A 24675-nucleotide genomic window follows, 5' to 3' on the forward strand; every position below is an offset into this window, starting at 1 on the left:
ACAAAGAAACAATGGAGAGAAGGAGAGTGACAATACATAGTGTTTTTTTCACAATTTTCTGCTATATGGTTTCAAGCTATGCCAGAAGAGGTTCGGGTTGGATATTAGGAAAAATTTCTTCTCAGAAACAGTGGTGAGATATTGCAACAGGCTGCCCAGGCAGGTGATGGAGTTGCTGTCCCTGGAGACGTTCAAGAAACATACAGATGTAGCACTGAGAAACGTGGTTTAGTGGAAATCATGGGGATGGGATGATGGTTGGACTAGTGATCTTAGTGGCCTTTCCAACCTTAATGATTCTATATTGCCAGTTCTAATGTTGAAAATAGCTGTACTCTAAATAGAGTCTGCAGTCAATCTTCAGTACAGGTGGAAACCATGGCTTTGATGCAGGGAGGACCCTGCCTCTTAAAGATGTCACTGAATGTTGGAGGAATCTGTCCTCTGCCTCCAGGACAGTCATCACATATCCTAATTCTACCCAAAGTTCAGACAGTCCTTAATGGTAAAAACTGGGCAAAGAGAAGACATCATCTGTATATAAAAGAAAATGGATATGCTATGTCTTGTCCTACGTATTTCTAGAAACAAACAGTATGTTCTTTGCAGACTACTTGAAATTTCAGCTCTGTGGACTGCTGACTATATTGTTGACACTTACCTTGTGTATTTTCAGCCAGTAATGCAGACCTCCTTAAAGGAATAAATGCTGAGTAAAGGCACCTGAGGGACAATTAACTAAAGCACAGCTAGAGGCTTAGGAAAGGAAGGCTTGACAGCTCACACATCCTGTAAAAATCAGACTTGATGGAGTTGACTTTGTAGAGCAACCTTCATACAGCTTTAGGTTCCGTTTTGCACGTAAGATAGCTTCTTTTTAGAAGTATCCATTATATCCAAAATGATTAATCTCATTGTTCATCGATTACTTTTAATGTTTAATTCATACTTATCTGTCTCTAGTTACTATCTGGTAATTTGTAACTACTTTCAAGCTTAATGTTTTAAATTATTCTATCCTTTTTTCAATGCTATTACACATCGAGAATCTCAATGCAATCATCACGGCTCAACTAATCACTGCTGTACTTTCTGAGCCTGCAGTTGGTAAATTCCTGTAATCTCTCTTCATAAATTACGTGTAATACTTCTTCCTCATCTCCTTCCCTTTGGATTGCCTCCAAATTTCTAATAGAAAAAACTAGTCCAAGCAGCTCTCTCTCATTTCTTACACACCTTCCCATCAGATAAACATTGCCTTAGGCAGACTTTGAAAAATGTATGTCCATTTGCATTACTTTTCAACTTTCTGTATTTATTTTCCAGATGGAAATTTCCAAGTCTTGGTTAAAACTGCCTTAGTGACTTACATCATGCTGATGAGCAGCATTTTGCCCATGTCTCAAAGGTGAGTGAGTTGCAAAGTATGAATGGTCTAGAAAAGTTATTCTATTGACTTCAGCAATACGATCTGAGATTCTCAGGGCAAGTCCTTCAGTTTTGTCAGTATAAAGAAATTAGAAAGGTGCAAATCTTTCCACCCTGCAATCCCAGAGTCACTCAGAAGAAAAGTTTCCCTGGCTTCCTCAGTAGGCACAAGAGGGAGACAGGCACCTTCAGAAAGCAGTAGATTTAAACCAGTGAGATGAGTCTGCAAAATAGTAAGTAGCACTGCAAAGAGGGAGAATTCTCTGAGTCATTGTTCTCAGAGAGAAAAATGTTCCAAAAAATGCAATTTGGTCCATCAACCCTGCGGATAACATATCCATATGTTCATGCTGATTGGTGGTCAAGATGCATTTAGAAAATGCTCTTAGTTTAATATCTGGTTTAACTCTTAGTTTGTCCTGTGTGGAGTCAAGATCACATCTGGAGTGCCATCCTCAGTTTTTCTTTATTTTCTCTCCATGTTTTCACTCTGAAATGCCTGAGATTTCACAGGCTTTATTTACTTAAGCCATGAACCCCTTCATTCTACTTTCATAGCCACATTGATCTCACTGTCCAGTGCAGTTTTTCCCCATCAGTTCCTCTTCATTATGGGCTTTAGATATGTTAGAGATTCACTTCTACTGTTCCAGTTGCTATCTACTCCACCACTCCTTCCTTGTTTGCTTTTGTTATGTCTTTCATCTTGCTTGCAATGCTTTACTTTATCCTTGCTGTGTCTTCTCCACACATTACCCTTTCCTCTTTTGGCTTTTTGTTGTTTTTGCCACCCATTGGAAGAATCTGGTCTCTAAGGTTGTTTTTATAGCGGAAAAGCCTGGTCTAGTATTAAACCGGGAGGTTGGTGGCCCTGCCTGTGGCAGAGGTTTGAAGATTCATAATCCTTGAGGTCCCTTCCAACCCTGGCTGTGATTCTGTGAAAAGTACATGTAATTTTATCATATTTTCCATGGCAGGGAGTTGTAACTAGATGATCTTCGAGGTCACTTCCAACCCAAGCCATTCTGTGATTCTATGATTTGTTAGCTAGGCGATAGAACATAATCTTATCTGGTATTTTGGCTTTCGCTGTTCAAAGGCATATGAAACTACCTATTGATTTAGATCAGTACCGCTGTAAGTTGAAGGCTTCAGAGTCGTTTCCCAGTAAGAGCTGAGTAGAAGCAAGACAAGGAAGACAACTCACATGTATGGAAAGTCCATAGATGATCATTTTGAGACCAGGTTTTACTTCATTTAGAGCAAAATTCAAGACTCACTAACAAGTGGCACTGTGTATTCCAAACAGGTAGACAGGGATCAGTGCAATTTTCAGGAGGAGGACCCCAAATTCTGGGGTTGGAGAACGACAGGGCCATCGATATTTTGCATCCAGAGATGCATATATATTTCTAAAAAGGAAAACAGGGTAGTGCCAGATACGTGCATACAACTGCTAAATAGATATAAACATGTAATAGCTCTTACATATGCAGATCATCCATGCTATATCAGTAAGTGTCCAACATTCTAAGATCTTCTGTCCATCTCTTAGCAGCACTGTGAATGGCACTATTAGTCAATAACTAAAATGACAGATATGAACAACAAACAGCTCTCCCTTTGACCAAAGCAGCTCTCATTCAAACAAACATTCACTTTACTTCGTCAGTTTTGGTTACGTGCCACTGTCAGATGGGGAAGAGGCTTACTTAGTAAATAGTCTAGGTCATTTAAACCTCTGAAGGAAGAGCTACTATTTATAGAGCAGCTGGTGGATGACATGTTGATGTCTGCTACACCTATATTTATAGCTCAGCAAACTTCCCCAGGCTCTGCTTAGTGTCAATGGAGAGCCAAACAGTAGGTTTGAGGAGTTCAGATTAAGGTTTAGATATTTTCCAATTGTCTGGGACTCATAACCGCTAACCTGAAGATTTCAGAGAAATAGCTGAAGCAGACTTAGAGCTCTTAACTCTGAAAACTCACAAGGAATCAAGTGAACTTCCATAAGACTTGAAAAGAAAGCGTACAATCTGAACAAAACAAAATACCAAAGTCTGGGAATTATAGGCCAGTCAGCTTACTGTCAACCATGTGCTGACTATGGTACGACTGCTGTAAAAAGTAGTAAAATGTATGATTTGCAGCTGTGCAAAACACAACAGGAGAATTAGCATATTGCTTTAAACAGTAATTCTCCTTACTTCAGTACTAGATTGGAAGAATGCACTGAGATGAGTTTTTCATGGGTTTGTCTAGGATCCAACAACATTTTGGAATAGAGAAGAGGGTTACTAAATACACAGATTCAGTGAAACTCAAAAATATTTAAGTTTGCAAGAAGACACAATTAGAATTCAAATTGATTTTGTTCAATTAGGGGAACACAATAAGAAACAAGGGTGAAAACAAATAATAAACCATGGAATCATATAATCATGAAGGTTGGAAAAGATCTCTAAGATCATCACATCTAGTCCGACCATCAAGTCATCCCCACCATGCCCACTGACCCCATGTCCTTAAGTACCACAGCTACACTTAACTTGAAAACCTCTAGGGACGGTGACTTCACCACTGTCCTCGGCAGCCTGTTCAATACAAGAGTCTACAGAAGACAAATAAAATAGGAAAAAAATTTCTCAAAAATAAAAGATTAGGGCTTGCTGGGGGCAGAGGCACGAGTTGTGGGCCACCTGGAGAAAGTTCATTGAAAACTCATGGGAGAGTGGTCGAAGGTATCAGAAACACAGCTCAATAGACTGGAAAAGTTTGAAGTGCATGTATCAAAAACAATAAGGCTTTTCAAATATGTGAAACTACTGCAACAGGGAAATAATCTGTTCTCCTTATCCATCATGGATAGGACAGAAATTCATAGGCTTAAACTGCAACAGAATACATTCATACAAGAAGTTAATGATTTGGGTAGCTGATCCCGTCTTAGAGCTGAGAGATGGATTTGATGATGTTTAAAGATTCCTCTTAACTGTGCTTGTCTAATATTCAATGCAATCAATACGAACCCTGGAACTCAGACAGAGATGCACTATTTCAGACAGCAGGCACAAACTTCCTATCAGCTGGAGTCACTAAACTGATTACAGCACGCACTTCTCCCCTAGCTCTTATGTGTTAAGATAAATTCAGCAAATCTCTGCTCTGCTAAACATCCCCGTCCACAAAAATAAAAGGCAAAACTCAATAAGCTTTAAGCAACTTTTCAATAGCAATGAAGACATTTTCTGTCATTAAATAGCAGTAATCAGACATGAGCATCTCACCTCTTTAGCATGGAACAATAGCATTTGCAGGCAGGGAATCCTAACAACAGTGTGCCATCTATCAGCTGCGTGTAAAAACAAACCACAACCAATCCTTCTCCTGAAGTCCGCACTTAGAAACTGCCAAGCATGTCTACAGTGACAGAGCACATATCCCTGGGCTTACAAAATCAGGAGCTACTCAGTAGAGAAGCCAAACAGCTATCCTGCCTTCCTTCTCACCTTTGATGACCCCTGAAGGAAATGCAAATTTTGAAGAATTTAGGTTAATCTTCTCTTTATCAAGAGTGTAAATCCATCTGTGAATTCACATCAGCTTTCAATGAATTGTTTCAGCTTGCATTTGAGTTGGGTAAGGGTCTAGAGTTGAAAAGAGGAGGACTTGGTTCATTCTCCACAACACACATCTTCCTCTCCTCTCCTTCAAGGTAGACTGGCAAAATGAATAATGTTCCAACACAGAGAACACCCATCATACCCTAGATTATATGTCACAGAGTAGAACGAAATAGATGTATATCTATTATCTCATACTAAGTGATATCAACCTACTTATCTCAGGCCTCCATCTGCAAAGTTTCATAGTTCCAATAACACTTCTAAAGGAGAGAGGAAACTGAGTTATTGCTTTGATTTTTGGTTGGTGACAACACTGGCAGCCTTGCAGCCTGTTAACTACTTGGCATCAGCCCTTGGACTGAGTTCTCTGTCCAGTCCATCAACCACTACTCATCTCCTGCTAGCAACACTGGTGGGGGTATACAAACAATCAAATGCAACCAAAGCATTCCTTTACATGTCAACACGATGAGTCTATTAAGAATAAAAACAGAACTATGCTTTATTTTCCTTAAGCAAAATGAATGAATTTGCATTTGTTTGCTGTTGCCTGGAAAGTTATAGATACTGAAAGCAGACATCTATCAGATGAAATCTCTTGTAGAGACCCTTGTCCTGTAGGACTCAGTACATGCTTTGCCCAAGGCACACTGGCTTATCACTGTTTTCCACCTGGATGCTGGCAAGGCCCTGTCTCTTGCTGAACATTGATGAATGAATCCTCTTTGCTGTCTAGCACGCCAGAGATCGTAGAATCATTACCAGCCCACACTGGAAAGGACCTCAGAAGATCATCAGATCCAACTTCTTGTGGAAAAAGAGAGCCTCAGTGGTATTATACATCACCCTGTCCGACTGCATCTTGAAAATCTGCAGTGATGGGGATTCTGCCACATCCCTGGGGAGGTTGTTCCAGTGATTTATGGTCCTCACTTAAAAACATAAATAAATAATTTCTCATATCAAGAAGAAACCTCTCCCAGGGCAACCTGTACCCATTGCCAATTCTCTTCTCCATGTACCTCCTTGTAAAGGGAGATCCTCTGCCCTCTTTGTAGACACCCACTGTGTACTTGAATACTGTGATGAGGTCCAACACGAGCCTTCTCCAGGGGTGAAAACACATAAATCCTTTAATCCTTCCTCATAGAGCAGGCTCTTCAGCCCTTTGATCATCTTCATGACTTCCTTTTGGACCCTCTCCAGCTTGTCCACAACATTTCTGAATGCCAAAACCTTCAGCTGCTCAAGAGAACCTAAAGGATGTATTAAATTTGGGCAGCCTCCATGAGCATCTACCAGTCAGCCAGCCTCAGCTCAGCAGACAATCAAAATTAATCTCCCTTTGCATATTTTGACTCTCAAAGACCCCACATCACATTCACAGGGTGGCTCCTGCCTTCTCCAAGTATTCGTAGTTCCAAGTATTCATAGACAGGAATTGGCCCCTCTTTCTCAGCACATCACACACTTCCACATTTAGATTTATTGGACTCTCAAAGTAGTTTATTAATACTGAGTGCTTCTTGTCTGATTCCAACCCTGACATGTGCACTGAACTCTCACCTCTCTCTGAAGACTCTCAGGGTTGGGTTGGTTTTTTTTGTATCTTTCCTTTGTTTTATTTATTTATTAAACAGAAAATGGGCTGCCGTAAATTTTGCCCTTTCAAGTGTTTAGTGACAGAATGGAGTTGCCCTCAGTCACATCTGTTTATCCTGGTAAGCACATTTATAAAGCAGTTTCCCATCCTCGTTATTCTGTCAATGGCGTTTCACACTGCAGCTACTTTAATGTAGCATTTTATCACTTGTCCTAAGGGCTGATGACAGCTGCCAGTTGAAGGCCTTCATTCTGATTTTAATTCTGTTCTTTTTCCTTTTATTCTTTTGCCCCCCACCTTTCCCTTTATTTCCAAGCTTTGTGGACTTGAGGGCAGGAGGAGGAATTTGATGAGTAACAACGATTTCCTCTTCCCTTTAAAACACAGATATTATAAGCACGTAAAGTGAAGCTGTGTTACCAAAGAAAAGTTAAACTTCAGGGTAGTGTGGCTGCATTTCAGTTGGCTATTAGCCTTTTCACTTTCTCCTGATAAATTCTCCATTAATGCTACTGGCTTTAAATTTCCCTGCTCCCCTTCTTGCAGAAATTGGATTGTTCAGCTCCTAGGGAAGGGACTTTGCATTCTTGCTTGCTGTGATCCTCCCTCCTTCCAGAATTACCTCAGTCCAAGTAGAGTAGGCTAGATTTGGGCTCAAACTGCAGGAGAACAGAAATTTTACCTGAGAAATACATACACATTAGCTAGTCTCGCAGTAGCTCTCTCCTTGCATCAACATCCACATCTACACCCAAGAAAGATCATAAATGTGATGAATGAAGAATTGAATTATCTCAGTTCACTAAAAGAATCAAAATCTGATCTTAAGAAAGAGATTTTTTCACTGCTGCACATGTGCAGTGCTGCACATCACAACAACATTTTGCATTCCAAGAAGAGGGAAAGAGATATACAGCATCAAAGAAACAATGGGATTAAACCCTTCGTTGTATTATTTTGTTGTGATGCTTGTCTCAGACCGAGTTTTGCACGCACCCTAATGGCAACTCCTGGTTTGCTCAACAGCCCAGCAAAGAGACTTCTGAGTTTCAAGACAGCGTCTCTGCTGAGAACTTTTGTTACACTTAGAGATTAAGTCAATCCTTTGAGGAGCTTGGCATAAACATAGATTTTTAGGAGTGGACAGGTTGATCTTCTTTTTGTAGAAGTGAACTCTGAAAATCCTTAAGGTTGCAAGATTTTTGCATGTCTCAATTAGAAAAAACGTTTTGTCAGCTCTAGAAATCCTATCCCAATTCAGAATACTGTTGTTAGCCTGTAAGGTCATATCTCAGGCATATTATTACACCATTCACTAGCAAGGTCCAAGATATGAATTTCATCCTGAAATGAGCCAGCCTTTCTCTTGCTCACATTTTCACTTAGCTTTCTTAAAACACAAAATAAATTCCTTCTCCTGAACTGATCTGCAATTAACATTAGATTCAATTATTATTTTTTTTCATTAGAATTGATTTTTTCCCCTATTTTATAGGTGGAATGTACTGTCACGTTGGTGAAAGGGCAGCCTGCCAGGCTATTACTTAGGTAACCCTGGCATGACTAAATAGAAAGCTTCTCATTTGTTCAATTAAACCTAAGCATCAAAATGAGGACATTGTTTTTCTTTAATTTCATTATCACAGACTGACAGTTTATAAGTGCATTTACTCATTCAGTCATCAGTCCACAATTATCAAGACAATACTGTGCATCTTTTCTCTAACTACAAATAGGGTAAATAAAACACTGCTGTTAATCAACAACTATGCTTACAAGAAAGCAGAAAAGATCAAGTTGGGCCAATGAAAAGCAAACAAGATGCAACATCAAGTGCCAAAGTACTTACCTAAAGAAAACCAGAGATATTGGTGATTATGGATAGGTGTCAGAACTAGTGAGATAACAAGCACTTCAGTAAATGAAAAAAAACAGGCCACACCACAGATGCATTCATGGTCCAGCAGACGTCTAATATCAAATCAGATGAAATATGTCCTAAAAGTGTCTTCTCAGACACTTTTATTATGAGACTTTTAAGTCATGTGTGGGAATCTACATACTGGAAGTGTAGAGCTAGGGAAAGGGTATTGTGTCTCAGTCAGTAAGAAGTCCTAATAAACAGTAGTATCCAACATCTGACTTGCAAACACTAACATCTAATCTTTATTTAGGAACAATCCCTACTGCAGATTGAAGGTTACAAATAACTGAGCTTTACAAAAAGTCTTGGCTGCTTGAATGATGAATAGAGTAATAAAACTTTACACTTCATGGCAAAATGGCTAAAACAGGACAAAACAACAAAACACAAGTGAGGCTGTGATAGCCTGGGCCTTGTAAGTAAAATCACAGTTCACTTATCCCTGTAATCCTTTAAACAAGTCAATGGCTCAGTGGAAATGAAAAAGAAAGTGAAAAACACTTAATTCTTTTTCAGATTGTAAAGGCCTGTGAGATTGTCACTCCTGACGTGACCACAGAAGGTACAAAACAATGTCAGTGCAAAAGCAAAGAAGGAGAAAGAGGAAGGAAAAAACAAAACAAAACAAAACAAAACCACCAAAAAACCCCCTAGAAGTAGGTCAGTTTCCATCATAGCAAAAGGTTAACAGTCAGCTGCCTCTAGGCATTGTGCTGGATGCCATGTTGTTAAACATATTTATTAGTGCTCCAGGAAGCAGAATCAGTGGTGAGGGGAAAAAAACCAACAAAACAACAAAAGCAAGATGAAAAAATCTCAATCTGACATCACGATGGTCCTGCGTTCATGTTAACATGAAAGCTGTATTCATGTGTCGAAGACTGTTTACGACTGCAATCATGGTCAGACCCCGTGCAGCAGGAACCTGAGACAGGGCTATAAATAAACTCAGGACTGCTATAACAGCCTGAACTGGAGGGTAAATAGGTGTTCCTACTACGCCAGACCCTGATAAAGAGTCTGCCCCCTCTTTATCATAGCATCCCTTTAGATACTGAAAGTCTGCACTTAGGACACCTTGAAGCCTTATCTTCTTCAGGCTGCCCAGCTCTTTCAGCCTATTCTCGCAAGAGAGGTGTTTCACCCTTTGGATCATTTTTGTGGCCCACGTCTGCATGCACTCCAACAGGTCCATGTCTCTTCGGTACCGAAGACTCCAATCTGGATGCAGTACTGCAAGTGAGGTCACATCAGCACAGAGTAGAGGGGCAGGATCACCTCCCTCAAGCTGCTGGCCATGCTTCTTTTGATGCACAGGATATGTTTGGCTTTCTGGGCTGTGAGGGCACACTGCTGGCTCATGTCCACCAGTAACCCCAAGTCCTTTTCGGCAGGGTTGTGCTCTGCCCTTACATCTTCCAGCTTGTATTGGCAGTGGGGGATGCCGAAGAAGTAGAAGTCAGCCAGTGAGGGCAATGCTCAGGGCAGAAACAGCCTGTCCTTTTGTAGCCATGCTTGCCAAGACAGAAAAGGGCTGTTCCGAACATCAGAAAGACCCAAGCACTTTCCATAATATGACAGTGAATGATGTTCAACACTGATGAATGCAAGTGTGAGAGGGAAAAATTAAAGTGGCTTGTACAGCTCACATGGCCCTATATTTGGCACATGAGCTCAGCAGACAGACTCGAGCAGCCCGGGGAAAACCACTGCTTAATGCATTGATGCCTTCCAAAATAGCAAACAAGATATTAGGAAGCACAATGAGCCAGGCAATAAATAACACAAGGTTGCCAGGCTGGCACCACTTACCAGCTCCAGCATCACTTAGACAAAAGGATTAATTTATCACTGCGCTAATGAAATGCAGTCAGCAAGTGCCACTGTCTTCGTTTTTCAGATGGGAACTCTGTGGAAGAAGCAGGTAGCACTTCAGCGGCACTCCTGTCCCCAGATCTCTGAGGACAGGGTCCTGCCTCAACTTGTTTGAAGGTCACCAAGCATCAGAAAGCCTGCAGCACAAAGCCATCTGCTCAGCCATCCCCTGCTGCAACACAGTGCCATCCTGACGCCCACAGAGAAAACCCACCTGTGAAACAAAGCCTTGGCTTCTTGCAGCTCTTGCAAAACCTTTGTGACATTTTTTTTGATGGAATGTAACAATAGATGCTTGAACTCCACAGGAATCGAGAGAAAAAGATTAGCAAGAGGTATTAATATGATAGCATTTAACCATAACCTCACTACACTCACACACAGTGCTGCAAAATTATGCCACTATTTCAGGGGAAATGGAGGGATGGAGAAAAGAAGCTCGGACAGAAGAGGATGGAAGCCAAGACTGTACACTGTGTGGGAACCACAGAATGGTTGAGGTTGGAAGGTACTCCTGTATGTCAGACAGTCCAACCAACCCTTCAGCGTAAGCAGGGACACCTACAGCAAGCTGCCCAGGACCACATCCAGAAATAATCACTGAATCACAGAATAGCTTAGGTTCTAAGGGGCCTCAAAGATCATCTAGTTCCAACCTGTGTGGTAAGGGCAGGGCTACCAACCATTAAATCAGGCACTAAATCATGTTGCTTATGGCCCCATTCAACCTTGAATACCTCCCACTGGATAGCAGAACTGTCAATGATATGCTGCTGTCTCCTATAAGGAGGTGATGATGACACTGGTGAACATCAGTCTTGAGCCCTAGTCTGGTCTAGACCACGTCTGTGCTGTAGAGTTTCCAGGCCCCAAATCCTTCTGCTTCTCAGTTGCCTGTAACAAGGATCATGCTTCCACGAAGTCTCTTCTCCACCTGACTGCTTTTCCCTTCATTGGATTATCTGTGCTCTCAACACCAGGCTTGGATGACTTTTCTGACACAGAGGAACAATGTGGTTTCTTGCAAGGGTGGACAAGAGGAAAAAATGTGGAAAGATGCTCCATGCTGACATTTGGAGTATGGTTGCTAAATACCTTGTGCTTCTGCAAAACACCCAAGGGAGAGGAAAGTTGCACGACTAAGAAACGCTGTTCACAGGTATTTTTAGTGGTGTCTGAAAGTCATTCAAAATGAGAAATCAGTTTATGTGCAGCTGATAGGAATCAACACTGAAGTCAGTTACCTACACCAATTTGCAACAGCAGGGAATCTACCCTACAAGCAAATTACTTAACTCGACAATTTCCTAAGTTGTGTTTGGGGTAACATGAGCTGTATTCATAATCCACTGATTTATGCTGGACCCTCCCTGTCTTCTTTACAGAGATATCTCAAAAGTGGAGATAAACTTTCTACTGCGGTTCACATAAAAGAGAGTCCTATAATTTTTAACATGTGAGAAATAAAGAAAAAGGTGAGATATTCAGCAGTGTTTGGAGTTGAACTGGAAGATACAAAACTAAAAGATGCAGAGTCCTTAATCCTTAGACGGGGAGATAGGTGATAGGGAGAGAAATGCATGGCTAGATCCCTGTTTGCATCTAAAGCTCTTTATTCCTTGGCTCAGCAATTCCGCTGTGGCATTTAGTTTTAATATTTTATTTTTGCAATTTGACTTTCTAATGGCAATACCTGAAGTCACCTTCCTTAACCTTTCACAGCAATATAAATTAGAAAGAACAAGGAAGAAAACAATTGAAGGAACATGGCTTAAACCCATCTGAACGTGGTAGGAGGTGATTCCCTCTCAAGCAATCCACGACAACAAAAAGAGGTGCAGGATTTCCATTTATTTCTATCCAGAATGGGGAGACTTAACCGCAAAATTCCCAGCATTCAAACTCGGGTTCATATTCACAAGCAACTGTTTAAACTGAGGAGACAAAGAAGTCATGGTCAGTCCTTAGAGACATTCAAAGTCATTTTGGACTGGGCTCTAAACAACCTGATCTAGCTGTAGTGTCTCTATTCACTGTAGGAGAGTTTGAGTAGATTACCTTTAAAGATCCCTTCCAACTCAAACAATCCTACCATTCTATGATTCACTGTGGTTACTCTTCATTCATTTTCCCCACATTTTTATTGTTCATCTGCAGTTAACAAGGAACAAAAAGGAAGGAGAGAAATTCCTCTCATGACAAAGGAGGTCTCCAAAGAGTTCATCTTTAGGGCAATATAAAAGGATAAAGCCAAATGCAGGGAGTGATGTTAATGCAGTAGTTGCTGTGTGTTTGGGGTGATGGGGGAAGTGCAAGCTGCTTTGTGCAATCCTCTGTGGCTGCATTTTAGCGTACGGCTCTTAGCCGAGACCAAGCCACCAAATTAATTTCATGGCTGATAGATTGAAGCTTTCCAGTGGCATGCTGCTTCACCAAAAACCCGGGCAGCACAGAAGATGCAGAAGTGTCATCATTTCTCCAAACCCATTAATTTATAGCCAATCCTTAGAACCAGCCAGGCAAAAAGATGACAATAGCCTGCTTTCCTCTCTCACATTGAGTTTTTCTTACATGAGGATACAGCAATCTTCTTCACAGAGTACGAGGGCTCTATGCACCATTTGAGATTTAAAGCTATTCTTTCTCATCGCTGTCAGCTATTCAGGATGGGGAGAAAGGTGGCTGCTGAGAAGTTTGGCATGAGCAAAGTGCCTCCGTACATGAGCAAAATGCTGTTGTACATATGATGGCTATGAACACAAATCCCTCTGGTGAATGCATCCAGCAGCAAGCTATCATTTGTAAAATCAGCATATGCTAATTGAAGTCTCAGCTCTGAGGCACTGTACCTGTTCTCCCCTACAGACATCTGTCTGTCAACCCCATGGCACTCAGATTACTCTTTTTTTTTATAACGGCTTATTGCTTCGTCCACCATAGCTGACCCCAGGTGTGCTTTATGTGTACAAGTATCTTAGCAACTCTTTCCTCCCTCCTGTAGCCTCATCTTCATATCTCAAGATTTTTCAGAGGGCAAGAAGTTATCTCTCTCTTTGACAGTGCAATCTGCTCCATGCCCTCAGAGAGATGGCTTGCTATTTAGCTTCTCTTGATAAAGTCTTGATATCATGGGCGAAACTTCAGAGCACAGCAAGCTCCCCCTGTAGGGGAGTTCTGCCTTCAGTTACAAATGATGATTAGCATTTTCCTTGATCTTCATCCAAGCTGGATAGATGACAGTGTATTTTGTGAACAAGAGCACGTTCCATCTGCCTAGCAATTCAAAAAAGGGTAGAAAAATTAAAAGCTAGGTAACGCCAGATCTTGTATTTGGATCTCACATCCCAGCATGCTCGGAAGGGAATTCAGAGCAGAAGTGCAGAATGGGCAGAGTTTTAATCCTGGCAATGAAACTCTTTTCCTGGTCTTAGGCAAGGCATTTACATTTCTATGGAGCTCCACCAGCCCAAAAGAATCCATAAGGTCTCTGTTTTCCCAGCTGTGAGATGGGAAGAGGAACACGGTGATACATCTGAAGCAGCTTTGATCCCTCGTGTACTACGTGGGTGGGAACTGACAAGGAAAGACAGAACTTGGTGACTTCTGCTCCAAAAATCACTGGCAAAAAAAAGGCAGAGTTAAAGGTAAGCACATGATTACTGCTGTAGCAGCACTGCTTGCAGCAGGTACATGGAAAGAAGGAAGCTTTGAACATTGAAGAGAATGCTTACAGTGACTCAGAAAGGTCCTGTAAGTCCCAGACAGCTCAGTAAAAGAATTTCAGACAAAGGATGTTAAAGCAGGCTGGATATGGACTGATCTTTGACCCAAAGCCCTGCTGGGTCTCCCATCCTTCAACAGCAATTCCTCACCCTTAAATCAGAATTCAATTCAACATTTTATTCATAATGGCGTCAAGATGTGCCGGGGAGATTCAGGTTGGATATTAGGAAAAACTTCTCCAAAACAGTGGTCAGGAGCTGGAATGGGCTGCCCAGGGAGGTGGTGAAGGTCTATGACGCTATGAATATTTAAAAGCTATTGCATTTTGGCATTTGAGATTTTACATTTAAGAATAAGCAATGTGCTTTTACAAGTTTTATGAGACTAGCAACACCTTGCCAAGCACTAGAAACACTTTTTTGGTGGGATGCTGACATATTTCGTCTTCCTGGAATACTTTTACACTGTTCATTCTTTGCTTCTTTTTTCAGTAATGAATTAATAAACATCTTAGGAAAGTAATGATTCCAGAAAACTCTGTTGAGATCTATTCCTCAAAAAGGAATAGGACTCACAAAGAAGTGATCAAAAAGGATGTATTAATCTGGACTAATCCAGCAAGTTCAGTATAAAAGTTCTTGTGGCTGTCAGGACTGGAGTACTGGTCTGGGCCTCTCAGTAAAGGAAGGATGTGGAGTGTTGGAGAGGGTCCAGAGGAGGGCCATGAAGACGATCAGAGGGTGGGAGCACGTCCCCTGCAAAGACAGGCTGAGGGAGCTGGGCTTGTACCAGACCTGAATGTTGCTAGCCCTGCCTGTGGCAGCGGGGTTGGAACCTGATGATCCTTGGGGTCACTTCCAACTAAAGCCATTCTATGATTCTATTATTCAATAATCACCAAGTAATAATAACCAAGTTAGCATTCCATTAAATACTGATTCATTTACCTAGGACCAGTCAGAGCATATGAACACATTGTCCATAGAGCAACCCCACTGATGGGAGGGGAAGCCACAAGACACAGGGTTATCCCAGAGGCTCCCCTTCCAAGACTTTCATAGGATCATAGAATGGCCTGGGTTGAAAAGGACCACAACCATCATGTAGTTCCAATCTCCCTCCTTTGTGCAGGGTCACCAACCACCAGACCAGGCTGCCCAGAGCCACATCCAGCCTGGCCTTGAATGCCTCCAGAGATGGGGCATCCACAACCTCCTTGGGCAACCTGTTCCAGTGTGTCACTACTCTCTGAGTGAAAAACTTCCTCCTAATATCTAACCTAAATCTCTCAGTCTCAGTTTAAAATCATTCCCTCTTGTCCTATCACTATGCACCCTTGTAAATAGCCATTCCCCCTCCTGTTTACGTGTTCCCTTCAAGTACTTCAAGATTTTGCAGACTTCCACCCACCCATTTGATGGGGAAAATTAGAGTAATGATATGAAGCTAGGCAGAGTGAGTGAGACACCAGATGGCTGTGCTACCATTCAACAAGACCTGGATAAGAGCAAGTAGGGTCCTGCAACTGGAAAAGAATAACAGCATGTACCAGTACAGATGAGGGAACGACCTGCTGGAAAGAAGCTCTAAAATCTTCTTTCATAAAATAACAATTAAAATTATTAAAGAATACCTGAAGAAGTTAAGCGTGCATAGTGCAAAGGACATAAAAAGTCTTTGGTACCAGTCTCTAAAAGCTGACATTTGCTCAATATTGCTAAAACTGTCTGTGATGTTTACTATAACTCCAGTGTGAATGTGAGTGTATTACTGTCAAGGCAATATCAGGCAACTTTTGGCTCCTTTTTGGAGACATGAATCAGTTTTTTTGTGAAATGAGTATTTCAAACACCTCCTCAGTGATCCCTTTCCAATGCAATATCTGTAGGGTCTTGCTTTTACACTCCGTTCGTCCTTGTCTCTCCCACTATGCAAGGATAAAGTTGATTCCCTCTCCAACCAGTGGCGACTGGCTAAGACTCATCAGGGCTTTTGTCATCTGAGCTTGCTCCATTCAGGAAAAAAAAACAGAATCTTCACCAGTTTGAATAGAGCAGGCAACAGTATGTTAGCAATTGTACATCATCATTCTCTTCCATAAGGCATCTTTTCCCCTTTCTAACGTAAAGTCTCACGGATATTAGTAAAGCCCTGCAGCTACTACCATGAAATGAGGAAAAATCCTTCTTACCGCACCATTAGGTGATCTGAAGCAATGTGCTGCTGCTGCAGCAAAAGAAACCGATTTCCTGACATAAAACAAATCAAAAAGAAAGTATGACACTTAATCTAGGAGGGCACGAAGTCAAACTTGCAGTAATGCTCTTGAGGGTCCTGCTAGGGGATCTTGATTTTTTTATAAGACTATTGATCTGCATTGTTATTAATTAGGACCAGAGAGCAGACTGCTCTAACCTAATAGGTGAGAGTGGTAATTACCCTTTGGGTCAGTAAATCACATCTTCACAAAAATAGTTATATTGGTGAGATACACAATGTTTGCACTGTCTGTGCTAACAGAAATAGAAGCAAAATATTATCTTTATTGAGACAGCCATCATCTGGCAACAAAACAGTAGTCAAAAGTGCATTAAATGCAGGTAGAAAGTAACACATCTTTTCAACAAAGGAAATATTAACACTTCAGTGAGAGAATTTGCAGAAGCTATGTTCTCTTTGACTAGAAGCATTGGAAATCTTTCTCCAGCTCTCTACATTGAGAGCCAAAACATGAACCTTTAACTCAGTCCATCTTCTGTGGACACATATGCAGATGTGTCTGCCAAAAAATTCAGATTATTAGCAAATAATGTGTGTGTTAGCACTATTTTCTCCTTCTGCAGAGAAAATGCTTTATTTGCAGTCAGTGTTAACGTCCATCACTATTCAGCAAAGCTCTTAACATATACTTAAGTAATCTGCTGATTCAGAGCTTTCATTGATGGGTCCTTTATGCAAACTCAGTGAAAGGAAGAGTGCAAAATGAGCAGGAGATAGGTTGAGATTCTCTCTGATGCTGTCTTTGGGTAAGTCTTTGGGAATCAAAGAAAAATAAAATTATCTGTAGTACAGAGTAGAAACCTCTCCAATTTAGCTGGAAGTGCTTCATCACACACAGTATCATCATGATGTTACCCCTGAGACACAAGGAATATCCAGGGCTATAAATAAATGCTATGTATTACTAACTCCCTTCTGTCTTATAAAGACAGGCTCTAGGTCATACATATATCCCTGAAGAAATACTGATTGCAAAACTATACGCAAGTTTTAACCATCTCCAAGAGGAGAGGAAAAAACTGGAGGGCCGGATTATATGATTCCAGAGGTTCCTTCCAAGCCAGACCAGACCCAGACTGCCCAAACATTTGATATAGACTGGTTGAACACTGCAAGGTTAGAAGACTTGACTAGCTACATGGAAACTGCACAGCACTTTGCTTGGATCTCCTCTGGATTTCATGTGATGCCCCTTCAGCTCTGAAACATACTCTTTATTTTGTGTTTTTCCTTTGTGTAAGGTGATCAGTATTGTGAGAGATCTGTGTCAGAACTTGTTGGAACAAACTTCTTGTGACATGACAGTGAAGCTCCTGTAGCACGGTGATGTTCTGGGCTCTAGGCCGTGACTAAAAAGTAGACGGTGTTTTTACGTAGCATTGGCAACTGTTCTAGTTGTAAAAACCAACAAAGAAACAAAAAATACCCCAAAATTCAACCAACAACCATAAGATAGTATGTAATCCTACTGGCTTTTTGGAGAAGTCCAAGAAGAGGATTTTCTTCCAGTGGTCAACTATGGAAGATGGTGTTTGCACTGGCAAATAATGAAGAAAGAGAAGATACAGACAGTAGAGCAGCTGGTACTAAGGACCCAGTATTATATCCATACAGTTTTGATTCAGAATAGCTTCAGCCTGCTCCTATGAACTGAATGCCAACTATTGGTCAGGATCCCTGAAATGGAACCTTGGAGTACAAATTTTTAAGGAGTTTCATCCAAGAGAAACTTAGTTTGTGAGCTATGAGTGCCCCGTGATATGAACTAAAACACAAGACTGAGGACGACTGAGATTCCCACCAAAAATTTCATTTCCCAACCAAACTAAAATGTTTCAATAGACACATTCTAAGTTAACTTGCTCCACAAAGAATACCATAAGTGAACGAGCACACATTCAGTGTGGAGGTTTGAGAGAGTGGAGTAAATCAAACTGAAACAAAATACCCAAATAGCACTGGCTCATTCAGGATGGAGCCACTGAAACTCCAGTTAATACAGTCTTTTATTTCTAACTGGCATGACTGTGGTGGTTAGGAGGCAAGGGTCAAAATACACAGGGTGTGAAGATTGTCTATGAAGCATTTTGATGCGAAGGCAATAATTTAGTCTCAGATCTATGCATAAATATGGATGCCACAAGAGCACAGATGGGTAAAACAAGGAAATCAGCAAGAGAAGAATGTGCTTTCTGCATCAGTCTGGGTTAGGATGTTTTTTGTTCACAATACTTGCTAAAGCTTCTTCACATTTTTGAAAAAGCCCAGCTGTTATTTCCACATATCCCTTAGTTTGCCCTCAGGCTTGCAGCTCCCCACAGAACTGACCCTTAATTCTTCTTATTTCTCTCCTTTCCTAAATGTCAGTGAAGACTAAAGAAAACTGTTGTGATCAAATCATCAAATCAATAGGGCTGCAGCTGTACAAAGACAGGAAGCTGCCCCTTCTCAGACACTGAAACTGCAGGCATGTGTTTCTCTGCATCCACATTTCTAAGTACTCCTACCCTCCGAGCAGAATGAATGCATCAAATATTAACATATTAACTCTCGAACTGTGCCAATATTTGGGTACGCGCTGTCAAAAAGCTTGCTCAGATATTCCGTGAAGACTTGGGAGTTTAATGAGTCAGTTCTAATATCACAGGATCATCACACAATTATAGAATCGTTTGAGTTGAAAGGAACCCTTAAAGGCCATCTAGTCCAACTCCCCTGCAATGAACAGGGACACCCACAGCTTAGTCAGGTTGCTCAGAGCCCCATCCAGCCTGACCTTGATGTCTCAAGAACTGGGCATCTGTGGGTGTTCCTTGGTACTGCTTAATTTACTAGTGTAGAAATAATCTAGAAATCTTTCCATCAGAGCCTGTAAACTTCAGACTGGCTCCACAGATGTTTAATACATTTTGTTTGTTCAGCTTTGGTAGAGTACCAAGACCCTACGTACAATCTGCTGCTGTAGTAAGAAGGAATTAACAAATGGGAAAGAATTGAGAAAAGAGCATCAAAGTGATTGAAAAACAAAGAAGACTATCTTGTGAAGAGTCAGATAACTGTTAGCACTCGAGAAGTTTAAACACCAAAGGGGAAGAAGAATTATTTGCAGGGTCCAATAGAGTTTTACTAGGTGTTAAGAGCTGAGAATGAGTAAGGGAACTTCAGCAAGAACAGAAGGAAGCATTTCATCAACGCTGAAGTCTGCTGGACTGTGAAATAGTCTCCCAAAATAAATGGTGGCAGTCCTACAGCTCAGGTCATTTTAAATTAGACTGGCCAAAATACATGAGCGGATTCTTTAGGGAACAACTCAATATCACAGTGATGGCCATATCAACCTCACAGGCAGCTCCCATGGTCATGATAATTAGGCTCCACAGCGCTGTTCCAAAAGGAGAGAGTTTGAAGAGTTTGACACTCGCATGGCAGCAGATCTTTCATGTACGGTGCCTGCCATGATATCATGCTATTTATACATTACTTTGAGTTGAAAGGTCTGTGTGAAGAGACAATCAGAGCCTTCATAAATCAACCCCCTGGATTATCAATGCTGATGAAACATAGAAAATAGCTTGCATTAAACCTTCTAAACTGCTAGTATCAGTGAGAGATTTTATTGAAAATACCCCTCAGCAAGAAATTACATGTAGTAATGAGTGAACAAGGAACATGTTTAAACTAACAAACACACAAACACATGCTGACAGACTCTGTGGAGTTGTTTTTGTTTGCTTTTTTTTTTTTTATTTTATCTTCTGTCTGGTTCCAAAAGCTTGACTGACAGGGTTAGATGCTGGCATCTATCATTTCTCTTCAAAACAGATAGGAAATGAACATTAACGTTTCTCAAAGCCAATCCAGGGGAAAGAGGGTTTCCTAAAAATAAAAGCATCCCACACCTATTGCCACAGTTTATTCAACTCATCTTTGCCAACAGAAATACCAGCTAAAATGAACTTCTGTTGTTTTCTTTTGCTTTCTCCAGGATGAGAATGATGGTTATAAACTGTGAGGAGGTGTTCTCCACCTATACTCACTTCCCACAGTTTAGCAAAGCATCACCAGAGAGCATCAACTCTCATGCACTGATGACCATATATAGCTGGAGAAAACTGTGCACGATCTTCTATCAGCCAAGTTAATGCCTCCTCACATGTCTTGACCTCCAGCCCCTTCACCATCTTTCTAGCCCTCCTTTGGATACTCTAATAACTTTATGTCCTTCTTACATTTCAATGCCCCAAACTGCATACAGTGCTTAAAGTGAGGCTGCACCAGCACAGTGCAGAGTGATATAATCCCATCCTTCATCCACTGGCAGTGCTGGGTGTGATGCTCTCCAGGGTCTGGTTGGCCACATCAGCAGTCCAGAAACCAGAGGAGTGTGATTTCAGAGTGCTATAGGAAAGGAAGAAGCATTATGAAGGGGGTTTAATGACTTGATGGCTACTCCAAGAAGTGCTGGTAGTGTTTGGTTTCTTCTCCTCTCAATCTCTGATCATCTCTAGAGAAGCTATGTCTGAATGGGAAGGATCACCAGAATCACATTCTTCTGAATCAATATGACATTTAGCACCTTTCTTCCGTGGGTCTTTCCAGTCGTCAGGCAAAATTCCTCATTCAGGTTTTAACTCCTCCCAGGTGCCAGTGAAAAGCATGGGGGGCTAAATTATCTATATTTGCTATGGCAGGACTTGTGCCAACACTGAGCACTGACACTGCACATTACTGTTCAGCTCATGTATTTCTGATGGCAAATTTTACAGTGCTATATATAAGGTTGTTATGGCATCTATTATTCACTGCCAATACAGTTCAAGTTAAAATAGGTTTTATGTAACAGTTCAAAGCAATATTTTAAGAGATAACACTTGTGTCAAGGCTGCTGTGTCCTACCAGATTTTGACATTTCCAAGCAATAAAAATCTCTATCCAAAATGTAAGGTTTTGGCAAGACATCTCCTTAGCAGACTTCTCTATTTTTAATCTGCAAGCAATAGCAAAAGAGTTACATTTAAATATAAAACGAACAGCCAGCTGAACTTCTGACATGGCTATTACCTTTCTACGTGCCAACTGTGAACTCTGAAAAGTGCCTCAAGAGATGTTCATGACAGAGAACACAGTCCCATTAACCTGAACCTCCTACGAGATTCTGGAGATGTGAAAAACACACAAGTGGGAAAGAGCCATTGGAACATTAAGAAGATGACTATGGACACAATTTAGTATCTCCTTTCAATAACACAAGATGGGAAGGGAACTTGTTTCCTTGTTCCTTTAGTAACGCAAAAAAGGTTTTATATCTGTTCTTCCAAGAAGGACAAATTCAATGTCTCCCTAAGAAAAGGCCCAGCACTGGTAGCAGTATCATAAGATTCTCTGAAGCTAAGTGCTAACCTGAGTATCCCAGAAGACATGATGTTCTTGTAGTGTTCTGTGACTTCTACTGTGCTGCTTGTCCTACACGTTTCTGGTGGTAGGCACTCAGAAAAGTATAAATTCCAGTAAGACCCAACAATTTGCATAGAATACATTTTGCACTACTCTGTTCTTCATTCAAGTCCCCAGAGAGGACAGGAGAACAAATGCTATACATCATTTTGGTGATAAATTTAGTTTATTAGTTGGGCTGGACAGCTAAGGACTATGTACTTCCTTATAGCCTTCTTGGTTAGTTACTGGTTTTGAAAACATACTGGTAAAAAATAAGTTGTAAGAATGACTTTGAGCTCAATGAGCCCCTTCTCTGTATACCAACCACTTCTAATGAAATCCTGGAAGATTTAATGTGCAAGATGAGTCCTTTCAGGAAAAAACATTCATATGGGTTGGCAAACAGAAAAACAAAACCCATATAAAATGACTGAAAAGCATCATCTGCTTATTCAAATACAGCAGAAGAGAGGCATGATGCAGTCCAAAAAATCCATTTCATGCTTTCTTCCTGAGGAGAAATATTTGAACTGCATTTGAAATAAGGTATGTGGAATGCAGTTCTGCTTACTGGATGAACAGGGATCTGAGAGAGCAAAACAAAATGGATGCAGCTATCATGGAGATAGGGAAAAACTGCAAGTAAAAGCAAAGTTCATGCATTCTTAGAAGAATATAGAATATAGAATATGTATATATATAATATGTATATAGAATATAGAACATCACTAACTACAGAAGTAGAGTAAGTTGTTTGGAGGATAATTAATAATCAGACAGAAAGATAAGTAGAGCCATTGGAAAGCATGTCCATCGAAATAAGGAGACACGACTACACCTCTTAATTTTACAAAGATGGTGTGACTGAGACTGGCTTAGAGTTTGTCGTTCTCCATTATCTAACAGGCAAGCTCTAAATATTTTCATGTTTGTTTTTCGGGGGAGGAAAGAGAAAGGCAGTGACTATATTTTCAACAAAACAATCACAATAATATCTTTTGTATCCAAAAAATCACTGCAGAAATATCACTGCACGCATTCATCTTTAGCATCACAGCGCAGGATCATCCCAAAATGTGCATCTTCTTGCAACAAAGTTCCCTGGAGATTTTACCTAGTGGATGCACAGAAACTACCCCAGTATGGGGGTCAAAATCACGTTCAAAGATACTCAACGTGAGGATATTTCACAATTTCACCTTAGAAATGCACACAAATGTACAACACTCAATTATGCCTATTCAGCAAACCATAACAGAGATTAAACATACCCGAACCTTGATCCAATCTCGTAAAATTATCATATTTCTTATTTAAAGCATTAACTCATGTGTAGCTATCACTGTGTGAAAACAGAGGTCAGACCCTCAGAGCACTGGTCTACAGCAGGAACATTTGTCCTCTTTTACCTCTCCTAACTCAATCACAACTCCTGCTACAGTGCAACCAAAATCCATTCTGATAAAATTAGCTCAATCCCATTAAAAGACAAAGAATAGTCCTTAATTAAATATTCTGATTTATTCTCAAGCCCACTTTGCTGGTTCATCTTGAGTTCAGGCCTGTAAAAGCATACAAATTAGAAAAAAAAAGTTCTAGGTTTTATTCATTTATTACTTACATTTGAGTAACAAGAGTTTCCCAACACACAAAAAGAAAAGTATAAAAAGAAAAATGTGGGATGTTTAACTCATTCAGATCTCTTTTTGTTCCTTTTACCATATTATATTTATAGCACCTCCAAGGAAAAAAGTGAACAAAAATAGTATGAGTCTTCTTTAACCTATGTAAAGAACATCCGAATACTTTAATAAAGCAATAATTCTTGAAAACCTGAAGAAGTTACTTAAATTATTATTCTCTCTAATGGTAAAGATGAATAATTTCTGTCCATCACAGATTTGAGTCTGAAGTTTGCACACACGAGGAAAGTCATTTCACTGCGGAATGAAGTTCAGTAAAGTAAATCACTACAGATCATTATGAAAGAGGAAAACACTAACCAAGGAAAACTGATTATTTCTTGCCATTTTTATTTTTGGTCATGCTAATTATTGATTCTTCCTTCAGACAAGCACCTTCATTTTTAGAATAGCATAATAATCTCTCCTATATCTAGTGATACTATACAGACAGCCGCATAAATAAGCATTTCTTTTGTTCATGTTGAGCAATGCGAAACACAAGATGTCTGCACTTTCAGTTGGTAAGACCATGACAGGAGAAAGTTACTGACCTCAATCTGCTGAATGGCCTCCTCCCGCTGACGGATGGCCTCCAGATCCTCCTCTGTGATTTCCGAGAGCAAGGCTCGATCCTGACTTTGGTTTTGCCACGTGTCATCTCCTCCATTAAAGATCTTCTCATCATCAGCTAGGTCAGAGAAGGGAGTCCTAGGGCTCTGCTCAGATGGAAGAATGAGAAGAAAGCAAAGGAAGCGTAAATCTTCTTTAGTTATATATACATATGGCCTTCTTACAGGATAAGAAAACAGTGATATAATAGGCATAGAACCATGGTGATAAGGTGAAAAGAGCATCAGGAAGTTACATAAGAGGACACACATCAAGTCTTGAGGAGTGCTAAGACCTGAAGCTGTATCTCCTGAGCTACATTAGACATCCAGCATCCAGCTTGTGACAGTTCTCACAGAACAAAAAATTTATGTGCAAATGAAAAAATACACATTTACTGTATTCCTTTTACTGCAGGTTTCTCTGGAATGAGATGCTTTCTCAGACATACACAAGTCCTGTGTATGTGCCTTGAAGACTTAACAA

The 24675-nt window shown here is 40.6% G+C and overlaps 1 protein-coding gene across 6 annotated transcripts in view; it reads right to left on the reverse strand.

Moving 5' to 3' along the window:
* The window catches only part of TSNARE1 (t-SNARE domain containing 1), a 461696-nt gene that overhangs the window by 194953 nt on the left and 242068 nt on the right, over window positions 1-24675 (reverse strand). For all 6 annotated transcript variants that reach the window (XM_042870286.1, XM_042870289.1, XM_042870288.1 and 3 more), the window contains one exon: window positions 24132-24296. In XM_042870286.1, the coding sequence (XP_042726220.1) occupies window positions 24132-24296 (165 nt within the window). The remainder of the gene's footprint in view (window positions 1-24131; window positions 24297-24675) is intronic.

Source organism: Lagopus leucura, unplaced genomic scaffold, assembly GCF_019238085.1.
Source record: "Lagopus leucura isolate 7727_CA_CO unplaced genomic scaffold, USGS_WTPT01 Super-Scaffold_100002, whole genome shotgun sequence".
Lineage (NCBI taxonomy): Eukaryota > Metazoa > Chordata > Aves > Galliformes > Phasianidae > Lagopus > Lagopus leucura.